Source organism: Falco peregrinus, chromosome 1, assembly GCF_023634155.1.
Source record: "Falco peregrinus isolate bFalPer1 chromosome 1, bFalPer1.pri, whole genome shotgun sequence".
NCBI lineage: Eukaryota > Metazoa > Chordata > Aves > Falconiformes > Falconidae > Falco > Falco peregrinus.
Window position 1 is genome coordinate 81,193,357 of NC_073721.1, and position 19,715 is coordinate 81,213,071.

Below are 19,715 nucleotides of genomic sequence, written 5' to 3' on the forward strand. Positions count from 1 at the left end.
AGTTCTGCTGTTTGGTAATACAAACGACAGCAGTATGTTTGCTTGAGTGTGTTCCCATAATCAAAGTACTCATGTCTCTGTCCTACAGAAGTGTCTTCAGAGCCAGGTGAGGATGAAGAACCTACAGAGGGAAGCTTTGAGGGACATCTGGCTGCAGTGAATGCTATTCAGATTTTTGGGAATTTGTTGTACACCTGCTCAGCAGACAAAACTGTTTGTGCCTACAGTCTGGTAGTAAGTAAGGTTGTGGGAATGGTGTTAATTAATTGCAGTTACAAGGCTACAATTCTGGTTTTGTAAAGCCTTACTATATAGTTAAGAAAGCGCCTGCTTTTTCAAGCACCTGGGTTTTTTTACGCTGTTCTTTTTCTTCAAACCTCGCTTCTCCCCCTCCCCAACTCCTTCTCCCTGTGAGAGGGGTAAGGGGAGATAGATTGCCGCATGTATCCTCCTTTTGTTAGCTGTCCTACCCTACTCCATCAGGCACAGATCCTGAGAGGCATTATGGGCCTGTATGTTGACAAATCCTGTGCTTTCCTTTTTAGAGCAGGAAGTGTGTGGCTGTCTTTGAAGGACATACTTCGAAAGTGAACTGCCTCCTGGTCACTCAGACAAATGGGAAGAATGCTGCACTCTTCACTGGCTCAAGTGACCACACTATCAACTGTTACAGTATCAAGGTACTCAAACTTGGTGTTGATTAGTATGTACCGCATTTTTATGCGAGTGTTTCTTTGCAAATATAAATGAAGAAAGCCTTTTAAACCCATATGAACTGGACAAGAACCCCAATTCATACTGCATTAGAGCAGAGCACGAAAAAAACCCCAACCCCAGAACCCAAAACAAACAGCAAACCATTAAATGATTTACTATCCTTATCTTTTGGCTAGCTTGTCAGTGTAATTTTTGCCAGAACAGCATGATAGGACCCCAGATGTCAGGAACACCAAAGTGCAGAATGGTTGTCTGACCACGATTGTATGTCTTGCTGTATTCTGAACTTCATTGCTTATGGAAGGCTCTGCTCTCTGTGTAGAGAAGTTGTAGAGAGAACAGGTATCTGTTTTTCTAAGGGTAGGTGGAGGAGCAGACTTGAGTCTTCCTGAACCTGGATTTTTACAGATAATTGATTGGAAGGCTTGTCCAGCCTGTGGCTTGAAGGACTAGAAAGCAAGTATCTGCTTCAGGGGGCAAACTGCTAGAGATTTTTAACTCTTAGGCTGATGCTTCATGGCACTTTATCTGTGGGGGACTTCATGGGGATTCCTCAAATCAAGCATGTAACGGGTTTTTTTCATATATATATATATATGTGTGTGTATATAGTCTGTAGTCTAAATTTCTATATACATTAGAGGTTGTAACTAGAATAAAGCTTTTAGGATTGTAACTGGTTGCTGAAGTACGGTCAAGTCTCAGAGATGGGAGTGAGCCGAGTAAAAATAGGATCAAACTGCCATGTGACACCAGCCTTTCAGATGTTTTTCTCTAACGCTGTTGGTTCAAAAAATGCAGCTTGTAGGTGAAAATCATCATTCACTTCAGGCTTTTTTCCCTGAATTGTTTTCAGTTAATGAAAAACTTTAAAAACTTTCTATTGCCAGACCAAGGAATGCATGGAACAGTTTAAATTAGAAGATCGAGTGCTCTGTTTACACAGTAGATGGCGGATCCTTTATGCAGGCCTTGCAAATGGCAGTGTGGTTACTTTCAGCATAAAGGTTAGTTCATGTAAATATTGGCACCTAAAAGCCTGTTGTGATATTGGTTTTTTCCACTCTGTGTTTCTTACCATTCTTTGTCTTGAGTAGTAAGTGTATTTGTAATGAAAGTGTTGGCCCATTCGGTCCCTTATTTTGTCAGTGCATGAAGCTGTCCCATCTCCTCTTCCCTCTGGTTACCTTTCTCTTAACTGCTGTATTGATGTCACACTTTTCCTTAAGGTTCCACCACATGGCCTACCAGTCATGTGTCATGAGAGTTTGCTGACACAGCTGATTATTTATGAATCTTCCTTTCTTGTCCGTCAAAGTAGTGTGAGAGACTTCAGTGTGGTGCTGGTTTAGTCTGCTCTATTTGCAGTTATAGAAGAGACTCGTTCACGGGTTTTCTGGCAAAGAGGCTTAATCAGCAGTCCCTATGATGTTAAAAGATGAATAAAAATAATTATTTAAATAGATTATTTTCTTCATGCATCCTAGACTAATTTCTCAAGTTTATCTGTAAAAGTTCATTCTGGTTTGCATTTTTTCTCATATTTCCTCTCATTGTTCTAATTTGGAAGGAGGAATTACTGGACCTTTGCTAAATAATGAAATATTTTTTAAAAAGACAGGAAATGGAAGCCTAACATAAGGAGTCATTTCCTTGATTTGGAAGCTTAGTTCTTAAGATGCAACTCTTACCGCTGCTGAAATGGGGTGTTACTAAATTCAGATGCTGTAACAAGTACAACACAAAAAAGACTTGATGGCCTAGTCAGTGTCATAGCAAAGTTTTAATTCTTAAACACCACTTTTTTTTTCCTCCCCCAACAGAACAACAAGCAGGTTGATACCTTTGAATGCCATGCTCCTAGAGCAGTGAGCTGTCTAGCCACAGCTCAGGAAGGAGCACGCAAGTTGTTGGTAGTGGGCTCCTATGACTGCACCATCAGCGTGCGAGATGCACGGAATGGGCTGCTTCTCAGAACCCTGGAGGGTCACAGCAAGACTATACTCTGCATGAAGGCAAGTGTCTCTGAAAATACATTTTTGACAAAGAATGCTTAAAATGATGTGGTTTTTCTTCCTCATCTAAAAGTGAGCAGATTGTGGTAGGAAATAAAGGATTCCTCCATTTTAAATTATAAAAAACTGAGTAATTTGGTAGCAAAATTGTCTCTGGCTGGCTGCCTTATCTCGTGTTCCCAGCAAAGCTGTAGGGGGGGTGTATGTAGGAAGCATGTTTATTTTGTGTTGTTAGAAGATTCAGGGAATATTGAAATTTGAGTTTGCCACCAGAGGAAAAGTTAGGGAAAAGGTTAAGTTTTTCACATACTGTCATAGTACAGACCTCAGAGGAAACTAGAAAAAAATTAACTCTAGAGAAATGTTCTTCTTTTTTAATAGAGGAATAATTAACACTTACAGGTTTCTGGCTCCTGAGATTACAAGCTGGAGCATATGCTTGTCTGACTGCCTTGCTGTGACCACCATGTAACAGATAGGGGATGACTTCTATAAATTGTATTTGTCACTTTAGATGTTACGGTGCAGTGGCTCGGCCTTTTTTGCTCTGTGGACTGTCCCAGTCCTGCTTGCATGGCAGCATACTGTGGTGCCTTCTTGATCCATGATGGATCGGTTAGGCTTCTTTTCTAGATCAGTACAAGTCAGGAACACAGTCTTTCTTACACAACCAGAACATAAGTACACAGCACATCCAGTATTTCCAGGAAGCGGTGAGCTTTACTATGCATGTGCAGAGCAGCATTCTGCATCCAGTTTGCTTGGCCCCTGACCTGCTGCTGAGCTGTCCCTGAGAACAGTCCTTAGGTAGGATGAGTTGGCCTCGTAGGCTGCAAGTTAACAGCTTCTAATGTCAATTGTGAAAGTGTCAAAAGTCATTGTTAGGGGATAGCGTAGTACATTTTATAGCTCTTATGTAAAAAATTCAGTGCATGCTTTTTTGGCATACTCTGTTGATTCTGTCAAATTTAGGAGATGTTACAGTACAACTTTAAACTGAACAGCGTCTTAATGTTTTGCTTGCCCATTTCCATGTCTGCTACAAAAGTAATAAATACTTTTTTTTGTAAGGTTGTGAATGATCTGGTATTCAGTGGCTCCAGTGATCAGTCTGTCCATGCTCACAACATTCATGTAAGTCTCATATACAAAGTTGGAATGACTTTTGCTATTAAGGCAGTGAATTCCTGTGCTATAAAGTCAGTATTTCCAGGATTTTTGACTGACTGGTGGGGCAAACTGCTTCCAGGAATGGAAGTCATATGACTTTGTTAATGTGACTGTGCACTCTAGCTAACTAAGGAGGCACGCAGAGGATAGATAAACATGCTAACTCTTGTAATATGATATGCAATGCCTTTTTATCTGGGGATCTTGCTTTTGCAAAAACTACACAAATGTGCTGATAATGTAGAAAGGGTTTAGAGCAAAGGTGTGTGAGGGAGGAGTTCCTCTGTTACAGGGAAAACTTGAAGGATACAGTGTTCCAAACTAGCTGGTTCAAAAGCTGTTATACTGTCGTGAATGCTTTGTCTCTAGCCTGCCGCTCTTTTCCTCTTTTACACCATCTTTCTCCTGTGCTAGCAGAAGCATTCATGTAGCTATGCAACAAGGTAGATTAAGAAACTTAACAGAGATAAATTTTAATTGAAAAAAGAAATGTGTATTCAGCTAAATTTGCTCACTGATCCTTGTGGCTACATAAATACTGCTAGTAGTAGCTGCACAGTGCTAGTTGCAGGACAGGTGGGAACATGTTATAAATGATAGAAGAAGTAGACACTTTTCGTAGTGGTACACGTTTCTAGTGTACTGGAATGGCTCTGTGTTAACACGGGGAGGAAAAGGTAAGTAGTGTTTGATCATAGTCTAGAAGTACCTTCACAGGAGATGGAATCTAATAAAAGGTGTTTGCATTTTCCGAGCAGTGAGCGTTAAAGCTAGCTATCCTATCTAGGTTAGGTTAAACTTTTGTTTTAATAAAAACAAACACACACCTATTTGCCTTTGCTTTTTCTTGATGCAGACTGGAGAGCTGGTACGGATCTATAAAGGTCATAACCATGCAGTAACGGTTGTGAACATTCTTGGGAAAGTGATGGTGACAGCATGTCTGGATAAATTTGTTCGTGTTTATGAACTACAGGTAAGAAAACTTTTAGTTACTAATGACATTTACCTAACACGTGCTAATTATTTAGGAGTCATCTTTGTGCTTACTGGTCTCTGGCCCATCCTTCTCTTTCCTGTCGCTCAGGCTATATCATTATCTCACCAGCCAAAATACATGGGTTTTAAAGAATGTAACCTGAACCATTTTTTTTAGAACCCGGGTTATCCTAAGACAATGACAGCTCAGAAAAGTGGGAAATGTTAGTTTTGTCTGCTGAAAGACTAAGTGCTTAGTTGGACAAAAAGACTCACAAAAGTAATGTAAGCAAAAGTGAGATTTCCTGGTGGCTCCGAGGTTTGGAATCCACCAGAGTAGTTTAGTTGCTACTCAGGAAGCTGCTGTTGGAAGCGTTGTCATTTGTGAGTCTGTGAAAAAGGGCTGTTAACTGTCATGCTATTAAATGTTTGTTTCTGTTTCTTTCAAGTCTCACGACCGCTTGCAAGTGTATGGAGGCCACAGCGATATGATCATGTGTATGACCATCCATAAGAGCATGGTAACTTCCTTCTTTCTGCTGGTCTCAAAGAGAAGGTTGTATTTTCCACAAGCATATGCGAGACAGTTTCATTTTTTCAGATAATGAAATCAACCTGCTGTCTGACTAAGAAGAACTTAGAAACATCAGCCAAAAAATTAAGTTACTATAAAGGCTTTGTATTGATGTAATATTATTGTCTGGGGAAAAATTACCTTCTAACTTACTGTAGCATTAAAACAATTATTCTGTTTGAAGTGATGATTGCAATGAAGAGTCTAGAAATAGTAAAATATTACCTCTTTTCAAGCATCATGTTTGACTTTTACTCAGGGGAGTCACCCAGATGCTAGAGAAAAACTTCACCCACAGTCAAACCTCTAGTAACCTTTGATAGAATGTAAACAAAGGTATGCAATTGATTTAGGCACACAGAATTTCTTCATACATCTGTCCTGCAAGATAGGTTTCAGAAGCACTTCTGGATAAATAAGTAGCTTAAAGTAGTCGTTAAAAGCACTTATTTGCCTGCATATGTAGGAATTTGTTTGCAAACTTTCAGATTGTAAAATGAAAGGTATAGAGATGATCTCTAATAACAGAAGCATCAAATCTAACAGAACTGTCTCCTGCTAATTGGTATGCATACTGCCCAAGCCTCACTTCTTACATGAGAGAGACTGAGAGCTACGTGCACTCAAGCTTCGCACAGTCTGAGGCTTGAACTGTCTCCCAGCAATAATCTGTTTTGGGCATTCTCAAAAAAATGTTCAGATCAGGAGCTTAGTGATGAGTGGAAGATTATCATTTTCTGTAGCAGTCTTAAGTACTAAAGTGTAGTCTTTTACACACAGCAGATTGGCTGTTATATCCTAATGATGAATTTCCAAGAGACAAAAATACTTGAACAAAAATAACAAATGAAATCTTCAGCTTGCAGAGTTTTCTTTATTATGTGAGTAATTATAATATTAAGAGAGTATTCTCTGTTATGTATTATATGATGAAAGTTCTTTATGGGCTTACAAGCATCTGACATCTTTTTCTTTCCCAAGGACAATTTTGTGTGGTGTGTTTGCCTAACAAAAGTGTTTTTCAAGATGACATTTTGCCTATGTTTTTAGGATCTGTGTCAGTCGTCGTCTTCTGAAATCCTGATGTTCTTCCTCACCCTTCCTCTTCATCCCTTTTTGATATACACGTAACTGTTTAAGTCTTGGAAATATATTCAACTTGACATTTGCACCCAATTTTTTCTTTTTTTTTTGTTTTTTGGTTTTTTTTTTCACTTCAGTGGATAATAACATATTTCAAAGTATTCTGAACTTTTACACACAGGACACTATCAACAATAGAAATTATGGAAACATTTCTTATTCACTAGTAGGCTTTTGTAAACTATGAATGCAAATCTTAAGAGTTAGGTTAGACCCATTTTTTTTAAATTCAGAATCATTGCAAGTTGGTCTTTTCTTGTTTTTCACCTAATATACTCTGCACTGAAGCTTCCTCCAAAATTTTACTTCCTCCTCCTCCCCCCACCCCCCCGCCCCATTATTCCCAGTTTGCTTATCCATAAATGTTTTTTTCACAGATCTATACTGGATGCTATGATGGCAGTGTCAGAGCTGTGAGGCTTAATCTGATGCAGAATTATCGTTGCTGGGTAATGAGAAAAATGTTTTTAGCCTTCTTTTGTTATAGTTTTTGGATGAATCTTCTGGGCATGGTCACTACTCAGTCTTGGATAGCTTGACCTTTAATTTATTGTAATTCAATAATATTTTTAAAATGTATATGTACATTTTGCATGGTCTTTAGTGTATGTGTATGCTTTGGGGCAAGTTGATAGCAGCATCTTAAATTATTTTTCTTTCTGTCAAATTTTAGATAGTGACACGTAACTCTAAAACCAAAAGCTTCAGCTGAGTGACATAGAAAGCTAAATTACTCTGCTCAATAAATTTAATTAAATTCCCAATGACTCTGTCTCAGGTAAGCTTCAATCTTGTAAGAGCCTTGGTTCCTCTCTTTCTCCTGCCATTCTTGCTGATCGTCTAGGCTTGGTGAGAGGCAGGATGAATTTCTGTAAAGCTATAATTCAAGGAATAGAGATGAAAAAATGTACAGGAGGTGGCGTACATGTGAACATGTATGTCTTGGTAAAATATTGTGAAGTTGCAAGAAGAAAACTACTAGCTAAAATTATTTTTCTTTGGCTTATTCTGGTGTATATTTTCTACCAGTGGCATGGATGTTCACTGATCTTTGGAGTTGTGGATCATCTGAAACAACACTTGCTGACTGACCACACCAACCCTAATTTTCAGACCCTAAAATGTCGTTGGAAGAACTGTGATGCTTTCTTTACTTCCAGGAAGGGTTCCAAGCAGGTATGTGGTTGAACTAACATAGTTGTATTTGGTAGCATAAAGTATCTGCATCACCACAATTGTGGGACTTGATCCTATTTCTCTTTAAAAAGGGTTAAATTCTTATAGTCTTGACAGGCTTGACTGCATACAGTTAGTCATACAAGGCTAATAGGCTTCAGTTCAACCTGTGACTGATAAAGAGTGCAACTAAGTATTATAACTTGAGATATGGTCAATTTAAAACAGAAATACTATATGGAAATAGTAATATTCTTGAAATATTAGAAGAAATTCTGATAACCCTACTCAGGATGCAAGTTTCTGTAGGAAAAAAATACTTTTTAAGATGAACAAACATCAGTCTTGAAACAGGTTTTTATCCTCTTAACTTTTATCCATCACTACCCCCCTTCATTGTTGTGGATGCTGATACTGTTCCTTGGCATATGGGATTGGTTTTGCTAAGAATCATTAAATAAGTAGTGCATACATTTCTGCGTGAATGTTAGCATAGGTGGGAAAAAAATGAAGAAGGCATAACAGTTGGATTAAGTGATGTGCAAACGGTTGGGGGGCGTGGGTGGAAGGAGGGTTGTTACCTGCAGACTGATTGGTAAAATCCACGTTTTACTCCTTGGCAATATAAACTACCTTCCTGTTGAATGCTTCTCAAAATATGCTATGGAAGGAGGTTTCTTAGAAGACTAAGAACCAGCAGTAGAATCTTTAATTTTTTCTTCAAGCACTAGCTTTGTATATGTTGTGTTTATTTGATATGCACATCTAGTCAGAAAGGGAACTGGGTTTTACTTACCTTGGATCATGTGGTATGTGAAATATTTATAGAAGTGATTTAATAACTTGGCATTGATAAATTTTTCAAGTTTGGTTTTTTTTTAGAAGCTTTAAACCAAAAAATGCATATTATCCAGAATATCACTTTCAGTGAGGCTTCAAGGATCTTTTGCAAAGTCATTTGTTATTGTTGTTGCTATTATTACTATTATTTTTAACTGTCTTCTGGTTGTTTTTTTTTCTAGGATGCTGTAGGACACATTGAAAGACATGCCGAGGATGACAGCAGGATTGACTCATGAAGCTTTTCACCTCCCACATTGGGAAGTAATTTTATATGTCAGAATTATTCCAAATAACATCAATTTCTTACTCCAGTCTTTCCTCTTTCTTTTCCCACTTGGAATCCAAAGTTAGAGTGGGGCTGAAATGCCTTGCTACAGAGACTTCAGGTTGTGTTGCGCTCTGTAGAAATAAGGCTGGTCAAGTAAAATTCGGCCCAAATGGAAGATTCTTGCAAGATTTTAATACGTTGACAGATAAGAATATTCCCTCCACTTGTCTGCCTTGGTTTTTTGTTGGGTTTTTCTGGTTTTGGTTTTTTTTAAGAAGCATAGTCTGAGGGTTCTTGGGAAGTCCAGAGGGTGTTGAGAACTTAGATGACAATAGGTGCTGGTGTCTGCAAACTCAACTTGAAGCCTGTGAAGTGTCTTTAAGACATGTCTGATTTTATGTCGTATCCCATTTTTTTAGCTGATCTTAATAAAATTCTGCAAACCAGAATATGACAGATTCTAACAATGTAACCTGAATTTCCAGTGTACATTTTGACTTCCTTCATAAAAAGAAGAGGTATTCTATGGAGAACTGGAATAAATTAACTTTTTTAATGTTAATTGTAACTTATTTTTTATTCCTTGTGTAAAAATTGCTACAACTAGCACAATATATACAGTGACAGACTTCCCAAAATACTATACCTTCTGAGGTATTTTGTTTATTTGCAGGAAGGCAGTTACTTCTTGAGAGGTATGCCAGGAGCAGAAAAACAGCCAGAAGAGTGGCTCTGCTCACATGCTTTGCAATCTTAAGTCTTTTTAAATATTGGTCCTTATATACAGGAAAGAAGTGGTGTTGGCTTTTGTTTTAGTTAAATACCAGCATAGCCTCTGCTATCTTGATATGCCACCACAGCTGGATTCCTGATTTTATTTGGAATCTTAGTGACTGAGTTTTGTATTTCTGTATCTTCATGGCATAGCAAACAGAGAAATGCAAAGGCACTGCCTAAGTGCATCCACTTAGGTAATGTTTTGTTTCTGTTGTGAACTGGCTTCATTGGCTTGGGCTGTGTCAAGCTCACAAAAACTCAGCTGGAAAGAATGGAGCAGGATTTTAAAGGGTAAAGTTCTCAAGCAGAAGCTGAGGATACAAAATGCATATAATGTATAGGAGTCTTGGTTCTACTAATGCAAGAAGATACCACAGAGAAACCAGTGCAGAGGGGAAGATTGTTTCTACTTGTCAGGACTCCTCTGCAGGTGTCCCTTGGCATGGAAAACTTCACCCATTAAGTTCAATTAAATGTACTACTTGTATTTGCAGTCCTGTCGCCTGTAATGACACAAGTCTAGCAAAGCACTCTTTTGAACAATGAGACTAATTAGTAAGGGGCTTTGTGTTCACATTTGCCTAACTTGTTGCTCAGGATAACAAAAAGGTGAAATTTAACTAACAGAAGGTAAAGACAGCACAGTGGCAAAACTGAGCTGCTTGTAAATGAATCCCGTGCTTCTCAAACAAATTGAATGTACTATTTTGACTGGGCATCGCTTTCACCACTTCTTCGAGGCTTGGTATGTCAGCCATAGACCAAATGAGTTTTATAGCCTCATCTTTGACTACAAAGAAGCCTTTTTAGGCCAAGAAAGTGATTGAGGAGAGCCCATGGATGTTCCACTGCCGTCAAATCAAGGAACTTCAGGGCCTTCTCTGAAGCACGCTGTTTTTGTATTGTCTTAGCGGACAAGCATAATTTCTCTGCGATTGCTTGAGATGGATGACTTTTTTGTGAGAGACAGAAACAAAGTAGGAATGAGATGTAGTAGCATCCTACTTCAAAGACATGGGAATCTCTCAGGTTCCAATACTTTTGCAGTGATTTGTTTGGGTGTTTTTATTAAGCTGTTTGTGAACAGGAAAAATTCCCGATATGTGACTCAGACCCCACGCTGTTTTGAGGGAGTTTTTATTTTGGCTTTCAAGGGGTGTGTGTGTGTGTGTGTGTGTGTGTGTGTTTGTGGTTTTGATTTTTGGTTTTCTTTCTTTCTGTGGTCTGTGGATGAAACAATTCAAGAGAGAATCAAGTTCAGGGAGATCTCTGAGCATCGTACATGTTTTCTGATGTAGGTTGTATTGCTCTAATGTCTCTGAGAGTATTTGTTTTTTTCATGACCTAAAAGCTGTAGACTGCGTAATACTTAAACCATTTCCAAAATTATTGATATTCAAGAGTTGTTCTGGGCTTTTTTTCAACCACAATGAGGGAGCATGTCAACATGTGGCATAAATAATGTGAATGTTTCAAGTGGTCCTCCATGGACTGCACTTGAAGTGGAAGTGTGTGTCCTTAGGACGAGCATGTGGAGTGATTGTAGCATTCTGAAAAATGGTGTGTGAGACTAGATATTATTACTGCTTCTTCACATTCTTTCATCTGTTTTCAGGAATGTGTAAAGATCTTTCTCACTAGGTGTTGCAAAAGACACAGTTATTACACTTTATTTGCATTCCTGATTGCTTGTTGAGTTTATCTGTTTCAGTTGGTGGAAGCAAACTTTCTTTTCTTGTAGTCCATGATACTTCCTTATCCGTCCTTGAAAGGAGTACTTCTGAAAAGACTGGACTTCTGAAATCCAGCTAATTTCAGATATATTGTAAGAATCTTAAAATGGATGAGACGGGGCAGTAGCAGCCGCATGAGTGTTCATAAAATTTTGCTTCATAAATTAAAAACCATTTTAAAAATTGCTCAAGGGTTCGGAGGAAAATGCAGTGCTGCTTCATCCTGAGGGTGTCTTAAAAGGTTTTGCTGTGAAGTTATTGTGCAGCTGTGGAAATCCCCAGGCATCTCTGGAGTTCTGTGGGAAGGTTTCCTATTAGTTCAGCTGGAACTCGGTGCAGCTTTCGCTATTGGCCGTTCACTTCTTCTGGAGGTAATTGCAGGAGATGCCAAACTAATGTATTGGCTTGGTAGCCATTAATGACATCCTCTCCAGTCTTGCAGCTTGGGGTTTTGATTCTTGATACACCTCCAGTCAAAGAGTGTAATGACTTTTGGGAAGGCAGACTATTTGCCAAATTTAGCAGAATAATATTTGCCTGAAAAGCAGCGCTGCACACGAGCCTGTTTCAGGACTACTTTTGTTTTCAGGTTTGGGGTTTTTTTTATGCAAGTAAAACGTTCTAAGTGGAAGAGTGGGTAGAATGAGGGTTTATTTTGTGGTTATCTGTGCTTGTTTTATTAGTCAAATGTTAAATCATGAGCTCTGGACTTGATAGGTGGCTGACTACATATGGCAGGCCCTTTGGGGGACAAGCCACCATTTTCCTCTTAGCAGGACTGACATTGTGCTTATAAAGCTATGAGCCTCCTCAGCAGACAGAAGGTGCTCAGAGGCATTTTACACTTTTACAATATAAAGAGTGGGCCAGCCACTACTGAAACCAGTTACATCATTCTCTTCAAAAGCATGAGAACTTGTGCTATAGGCAAACCAAGCCCTGACTGAGCTCCGGAAGGAAGGTGTGTAGCATAAAGTTATGACTTGAAGTTCACATGGGCTGCAAAGCTTAACCTTCCCAAACCCAGATAGCCTTGCATGTATTGAATGGTAAAGACAATGGTAGGATTGTCTATATTCATTGCTTCTTTCTCCTTCAAATCACAGAGACAAATAACAGCTAACTGGCAGTGCAAAATACTCTATGGCCTAACACTGCTGCTTCTGTACGTGGAAGGGGCTGGAGGGAAAACTGCTGCATCTCTTGGTACGAAGATGCGTTAAATATCCCAGCTTCTGCCTGCCTTGTGTCACTTTATGTGTGGGTTGCAGACTTTAAACATATTATCAGTGCATGAGCTGACTTCTGCAAAATAGCAGGAGTTCGGCTGTGCGGTGCGTTTGAAGTAGTGCAGTTCTTAATGCACATTTTCAAACTACAATAATGCCAGATCAAGGTAAATGGTAACTGAAAACTCGCAGTAAACTGCAGGCTCCCAGAAATAAAAATGTGATGTTGAGAAAATGTTTTTCCCTTTTTTTTGAAATAAAACACAGGTACAGATGAATCTTGGTTTTCAGGCTTGTATGGTACTATCATTCAAACAGTCTAGGTTGTCCGGAGTTGCAGAATATGTGAGGAAGGATAAGGAAACTGTTTCAGTTACTGTTTGTAAAATTTAATTGTGAAAGAGCAAACTGTGTGGGTATATATTCTGTTATATGCACCTGCCAGCTTCTCAAATTTCATTTTGCTGTAAGTGTTAAACAGTCTTTTTGAAGAATGGAAGTGGAATAAACCAACATAATTGAATATTTAATCATTTAAGCTGTGTAGAATATGTGCACAGATAGATCATGGTTTTCTTCTCTCACTCTGGTACAAAGCTGTGAGCGTAATAACAAAACTACACAGCAAAAGAAGAAAAAGAAAAAACCCAATAAAAATAAAAGTTCTTTATATTGTTATGGTTTGTCAGTCTGATTCTTCTTTGTTTGGAATAGAGTGATTCTTTCACAGGATTTGGTAGAACTGGACTTTGTTCTGGATTTTTTTCCTTTTTTAAGAGGGCTGGATAAAATCAAGACAGGCCACTTGGAAGCTCCAGCACTGGCAGGAATGTTGCAAGTTTTTGCTCCCAGTGTGCAGCAATCTCAGACCTAGGCCTTCAGCAGGGAAAACAGGAACGGTCCACCCAGCTGGTGCCTCCAAGATGATGTACTGACTCCCTTTCTTCATGGCCTGTTGCAAAGGGAAGTTCTCTAGAGCACCTGGTAGTTCACTCACCAGGACCTGAAGGACTGATTTTGAGTTGCCAGTCAAAAATCCTGATTTTGATCTTTTGACTGAGAGATTTTGGGTTTCTCTGAACATCCCAACTGAGAGAATCTTGGCCATATTTTTTTGTATGGAGATAATGCATGGCTGGAACGGAGGTCTCCTAGTGTTCTAGTCATCTTAAAAATGTGATTTGGATTAAAACAGGAGTTGAATGTAAAGGAGAGTAACTCTTCTTTAGCTAAACTTTAGGATTTTCTTACTCTTTCAGAGTAAGTTACACTGCAAGACAACATTAAGAACTTTTTAGTCAAAAGTTTTTCTGTTTCTTGATGACCTTTCAGTTGAATGTGCTATTTACCAGAATTACTTTGAGTGGATGTTATGATTTGGTTTTACAGTTTTGCATTACAGTAGTGGATTGCTTTGTTACTTTTCACCACTAGAGAACTAAGTGGAAGGTTCTCCTGACAAAGTCTGGTCTCTTCACACCTTTTTTTGCACATTTTGTTTTTCCTTCCAGTTTTATGTTGATCAGCAATTGACCAGTTGTGAAAGCCTGTCATCCTTAAAGCTGGTAATGATGGAACCTGTCAAGTTCAAGTGCTTTTTTGTAAATGCATTCAAGGAGTGCACTGGCAGGTATTTGAGATATTAAGCTGATCTCATGCTTGCCATAAAACCCCAACAGCTGCTGTATATTCAGGAGAATGATGGAAGAGCGCTCAATGTTTCATCTTCTGCTGTTCTTTCAAAATAAAAACAAAAAGAACCTCTAAAAATTAGGCCAAAATCCAGTTGATTTTATTTTCAATTCAATTAAACTGATTGTACTTACACATTCTAATAACCTTGCCAAAGTGGTCATGCTAACATAGTGTCTGATTCTGCTGCAAGTCACATCTTACAATAAAGAAATACAGAATACTGTCAGGAAATCAGACCCTGAGGTGGGGGGAGAGTGGGTGTGTAGATATATACATTTGTATGTATAAGAGGGTTTATGTCTCAAATGGGAAACAACTTTCTCAATGTTACAGAAAATGCAGTTACAATAGAAAACATTCCAAATGTCCAATGTGTAATTAAGATACTATGGCGGTACTAAAAATGAGAGCAAATTGCTTGGTTCCAGTACTTTTGCTGAAGCACTAGACTAGGCTGTACCTAGATACTGCAGTCTGTTGTGCCTTACTGCCACGTTCCTAGCATAGCAGGGAGCCAACCTGCACAGCCACATCTGTAACAACGTGGTTGGGATGCATAATATTAATGTAATCTGGCACAGTCTTGTGAAATATTCAGTCAATATCATGAAGAGGCTGTAATTGATAATATGAAAAGGAGGACAAGGAGTTAATGACTAATTACAAGGTGGTAGTGAACACCTCTGACTTTCACAGTTAGATACAGTCCCAATTCTGCTTGACTTGAGGGAAGGCTTTTCCAGGTGTCAGCATAAGCAGAATAACAATGCATGCTCCGTGTCTCAGCCATGCAGAAAAAGCTTAATTCAGTCATCAATAAATTAATCCTTGTTGCCCAAAGGAAAATGCCAAGAAATTGTAACAGTAGTTACAGAATATGCGCCCTGGTCTGCCTACTGCAGTATGGTCGTCTTTTTTTTTCCTAAGGGCTTCTTCCCATTATCTCAGTGACCGAAGCAAATAATTGGGAAATGCTCTTCTTTGCACTTGGAGATGAATGGAGCTAGTCACTCAAAACAGAGGTCTTGATGAAGGTAGACGCTGGCTCTGGTGTTACGCATACATCGTGAGCTGCAGCCACTGAAAGAAGAGTTAGAATAAAAGGATGGAAAACTGGTTGGCATCCTCCAACAAATCGTACTTGAGACATCACCATCTCTAGCTGGAAGGCAGCTCCTTGCTGACACTTGGTATGAAGCATAGTGGCAGTGGGGAATTTTAAGCTTCTTGCTCCTATTCCTTCACTTGGCAAAAAGTGAGGGGTCTTTTTAATGGCCTACTTAGCAAAAAGACATGCTTTTAAGTTGAAACTTTGTAAGTCTTCTTAGTAAGAATTTAAAAAGGTAAAGAAAGAACTATGTTAAACCCTGTTATCGTTTAATGCTATATCAGTAGGTTTGATTTAAATCGCCCTTTTAAAAAAAAGTCTCAAAAGTTTTGTGAAGCATTTCAAAGATGATACAAAGAGTCCGCAGCTGTGCTCTTCAGCACCAACTGGAGTCTTACAGAGCAGCTGTTACTGGCAGATTATGGATGTTTTCCATGTAAAGTTGGTAGCAAAATTTTTAGGAGGTTTTGCGACCTCTTACCAACTGGATGACAATTTCAGACCAGTTCTTGTAGGCTCCTTTGAGAATGTGTGCAATGAATAATACGACTAAAATTTAGCGTTGTGACATTGTGTTAGAAATAGTAGCATAAAGCTGTTTACCTCCAGGACGTTGAGCTTAATGATGCCATCTCCGTCTTTATCAAAGGCGTGGAATGCCCCTGAAGCAAGGAAACAAAAATATATGGAGTAGATTAAATTGCTCTGTGTGTAAAGGTAATTCCAGGTAGTAAATCAAATTGTGCTCCTGGTGTGTTATACAGACTTGTGCAGGTATTTACTTATGTGGTCATAAAGTATTTCTGCATACGTGTTTACCTTAGCCAATACAATGGTTTCTTGTGTTTGTATGAGATGGCTGTCATATTTTAGATTCCCTAAGCACACGTCTTTAATTATTAATACCATATATATAGGCAGGAGTGCTTTAAACAAACTTCGCTTTGAGTATGGCTGCATTTTGGGGTCGAGGGGGGGAAGTACAACTGGGGCGGCCACTCACTGAACATGGCGTCCAGGCGCACGAAGCAGCAGATGAAGCTGTCAAAGTCGATGTTCATGTTCTTGTCAGCGTAGCGCATGGTGATGATGTCGTAGAGCTGGTTGTTCAGCCGAAACCCTGCGGAAGAGCAGAAATGGGGCAGAGCTGTGCCACGGCGGGGGAGGCTCTGGGACACCCAGGCCTGTGGCCGCTGTTCGGCCATCGGCGCTTCCTGGGCCCGGCCGGGGCTCGGCCGGAGGGTCCCGCTGCAGCCGCTACATGGAATGAAGGAAAGCTGTGAGGAGCTTCCCTGTGTCCAGCCGCTTTCTTAAGACAGTAGTAATATTCTGAAATCGCAGTTTAGGATTTTTGTTATTATAATTTAGGGTATTTAGGAGAGCCAGCAGCACGTGAGTTACCTCACGCTGTATCAAGAGCAGAGGGCTGTGCCCAGCAGTCTGTGGCTTAGCTGGGCCTGATAAGAGCAAAGGAGCAAAAGCTGGGCGACAGAAATGCAGGAGGAGGTCGCTATGAAAACAAAACTACACAATGGTCAAAAAGCAGATGAGGAGGTAACACCTCGGCAGGACGTCAGGGAAGCGTGGCGCTGACGGCTTGTGGCCGTGCTTCCTGAGGACTCTGTTGTGGTCTAGGTGCTGCCGGCTGTTGGATAAACGTGAGGTCATGCACAGCCTGCATAAGAAACCTTTGTTGTGGAATGTGTTCTCGAGTCTAAAATCAGGGCAGGAGGTATTAAAATAATTTTTTTACATTGACAGCTTTCCTGGTGAGAATGGAAACCTGGAAAATAAAAATGACCCGTATTTCTACTGCAGCAGGGGCCCAAATGCAGGTGTAGTTTTGTCCTTAGCAAAGGATCGAATCACTGATGTTTTGTAAAGTACAAGATAGCCATCCATTTCTGTTCCTTGAACTGGAAAACAATGTGCCAAAATACTACTGAAGTGCCACTGAAATCATCCCATCTAGGTTTATAGGGACACTACAGATTTTCTGATTAAAGAAGTCATCTTGCTCCCTTAGAGAGCTGATAAGGACATTTTCTGGGGGAGGCCCGCTGTCGAGGGGAAGGAGCACACTGGTGTGTTTGAGACAAGAAGCAAGAAATGTCGAGAGCTTCTCTGCTGAACAAATTTCATTAACTGCAGGTTTTGCAGAAATTCTTTTTTCTCACTGCAAAGGTAGAAGAGGAGACTGAGCCCACAGCAGCTTAATGCCTAAGAAGCATGAGCAGGACTCAGGAAATGTCCATTCAGTTGCCTCTGATGCAAACTTGGACATTGACCTGCTGTGCCTCGGATTTGGTGCCTGTACACTTGGGTTGAAGGTTTTCCACTGTTCTTTGTTTGTTACTTATGCAAACATAAAGAATCCACAGCTTAAATGAGAGCAAATGTCTTTGGCACTCCCTGGTCCCCCTGAACAGCAGGATCCTGAGCGGGAGATACTTAGGACAACAGAGCATCATTCATTGGAAAGTTTAAAGAGCTGAAGAGATCAATTCGGTTGGAAAGACATACAAGGCTTGCTGTTTGGATATTTGAGAAGCTCTGCTGGAGAAAAAAATTTACTTATAAATTTCTCCAGGGTCAGTCTTTAACAGGCATCACAGTGTTCCTGATTTCACCCTGTGATACATCAAACAAAATAAGGTTTCTTCAGCTGTTGGACACTGGGGGAAGTACCTGCATCATTGACAGCATTGCGCATCTCGTAGCTGTTAATGGTTCCTGAATGATCCGTGTCATAACGCTTGAAAATTTTCTGGAAAAAGAAAAAAAATACACAGTAGAAAGAAAAGCTTATACTAGTGTTGAATGTACCCGGTGACTGGATATGGGATGTGTGCCTCAGGCACCTGGAGGTGTTGCTGTTTGCCTTATATTGCTGCTGCTGGGCAGTCTGGGTTGTTAGCACTTGAACTCAGTCACAAAGGAAAATAATTCAGATCCATACCATGAGAGGCAAAAAGCTCATCCCTTGAGACTCTCCTTAGTTTAATTTGAGTTTACACTCTCTTTTGATTGTCCTAATTAAGCTATTTGTGAGGCCTGATTCTTGTTCCCACCCTCCTCCTCCTCCAATTTGTATGCCTCTGTGCTGTTGTCATGGGGGAAGTTCTTACATGACTTGGAGCTTCAGAGATTCAGGCTATTTGCTTAGGCTGTGAGTAGGGTGAATGAAAAGAGATACTACTTTTCTTTTTAGAAGCTAATTTTCAATTTTATAGGTTTTCTTTTTGTTGTAGCATATGTAGAGAGCTCTGGTTTTCCCACACAAGCTTTTGCGCTGCAGAAGCTGTGAAGAACAGCACTGTGAATACCAGCAATACCTGCCAGCTTTTAATCTTGTCCCAGAGATGTCGAAACTCATCAAAATTTATCTTCCCTGAGCCATCTGTCTGTGAGACAAACATTCAGGTAAAAAACCCACAATATTTTTAAGAGAAAATTAATTAAATCTGCAACTACTGGTGAAGGGGTGAATGTGCAACTAAGCTCAGGATCTTCTCGATGTTACAGGCTGGCTGAGCTGTGCAGTAAAATATTGTGAACGTTTTGGTTATTGTGCATAGTATTTTGTTTCAGGAATGTGAAGCACTATTTGTATAAAAGCAAACATCTAGTACAGGAGAGATGCTTGCTCCTAAAGTACATAAGCAGAGGTTTAGGTTTTTTCCAAATACCTCCAAATGTGAAGCTTACCCAACATGTTCTAAGACAACTGAGCTTTATCCTAGCTTGAAGCTCTTTCTGCCTTACTTAAAATGAATTGACAACTAAGCAAAATGTTGACTAAAGCCAGTTACAAAAATGTGTTTGGGTTGCAACCATTATGGCTCTGGGTTGTAGTTACAATTTTGTTCTGGTTATGCTTGAATGCACTTATGTTGTCTCAAAATCATGTGTTATGTCAAACAAGAAAACTGAGTGATGTTGTATCAGAGGTAGCCCCATACGGCATCTTGTAGTGTGTTTTATTATCCCTACTCTGAGACAATTTCCATATGTGTTGCATGCTAAGCACCCAGTGGAATGTGTAATACATTATAAGCTTAAAGATAAGAGAGAAATATACTAAGTCTATTGAGAAGAACCATAGTCTGTTGAGTTGGTTTAAAAAAAAAAATAGTTTTAAAATCATGCTTTAGCATGTGAGCTGCCAATCCCTGATTGAAGGGTATCATATGGACTGACTCATTCTGTAGTTTTCTGTTTGGGGATATTTTCATCATGCCAGCTATATTGAGATGACCGGAGTTAAGGTGTGCCAAACCAGGAATGCT

At 39.6% G+C, this 19,715-nt stretch overlaps 2 protein-coding genes across 10 annotated transcripts in view; one reads left to right on the top strand and one right to left on the bottom strand.

Moving 5' to 3' along the window:
* ZNF106 (zinc finger protein 106) overlaps window positions 1-13,301 on the top strand; it is a 42,923-nt gene extending 29,622 nt beyond the window's left edge. For all 3 annotated transcript variants that reach the window (XM_013304329.3, XM_027795781.2, XM_055816669.1), the window contains 10 exons: window positions 89-234; window positions 546-680; window positions 1,608-1,724; window positions 2,541-2,732; window positions 3,804-3,866; window positions 4,759-4,878; window positions 5,330-5,401; window positions 6,975-7,046; window positions 7,627-7,773; window positions 8,796-13,301. In XM_013304329.3, coding sequence (XP_013159783.2) covers window positions 89-234; window positions 546-680; window positions 1,608-1,724; window positions 2,541-2,732; window positions 3,804-3,866; window positions 4,759-4,878; window positions 5,330-5,401; window positions 6,975-7,046; window positions 7,627-7,773; window positions 8,796-8,852 — 1,121 coding nt within the window. In that variant the 3' untranslated portion in view covers window positions 8,853-13,301. The remainder of the gene's footprint in view (window positions 1-88; window positions 235-545; window positions 681-1,607; window positions 1,725-2,540; window positions 2,733-3,803; window positions 3,867-4,758; window positions 4,879-5,329; window positions 5,402-6,974; window positions 7,047-7,626; window positions 7,774-8,795) is intronic.
* A 1,092-nt stretch (window positions 13,302-14,393) lies between these two features.
* CAPN3 (calpain 3) overlaps window positions 14,394-19,715 on the bottom strand; it is a 31,574-nt gene continuing 26,252 nt past the window's right edge. For 6 of the 7 annotated variants that reach the window (XM_027795784.2, XM_027795783.2, XM_027795789.2 and 3 more), the window contains 5 exons: window positions 18,762-18,830; window positions 18,115-18,193; window positions 16,430-16,546; window positions 16,030-16,088; window positions 14,394-15,398 (listed from right to left, as the gene is read on the bottom strand). In XM_027795784.2, coding sequence (XP_027651585.1) covers window positions 15,372-15,398; window positions 16,030-16,088; window positions 16,430-16,546; window positions 18,115-18,193; window positions 18,762-18,830 — 351 coding nt within the window. In that variant the 3' untranslated portion in view covers window positions 14,394-15,371. The other variant, XM_055816695.1, reaches the window with a different exon arrangement.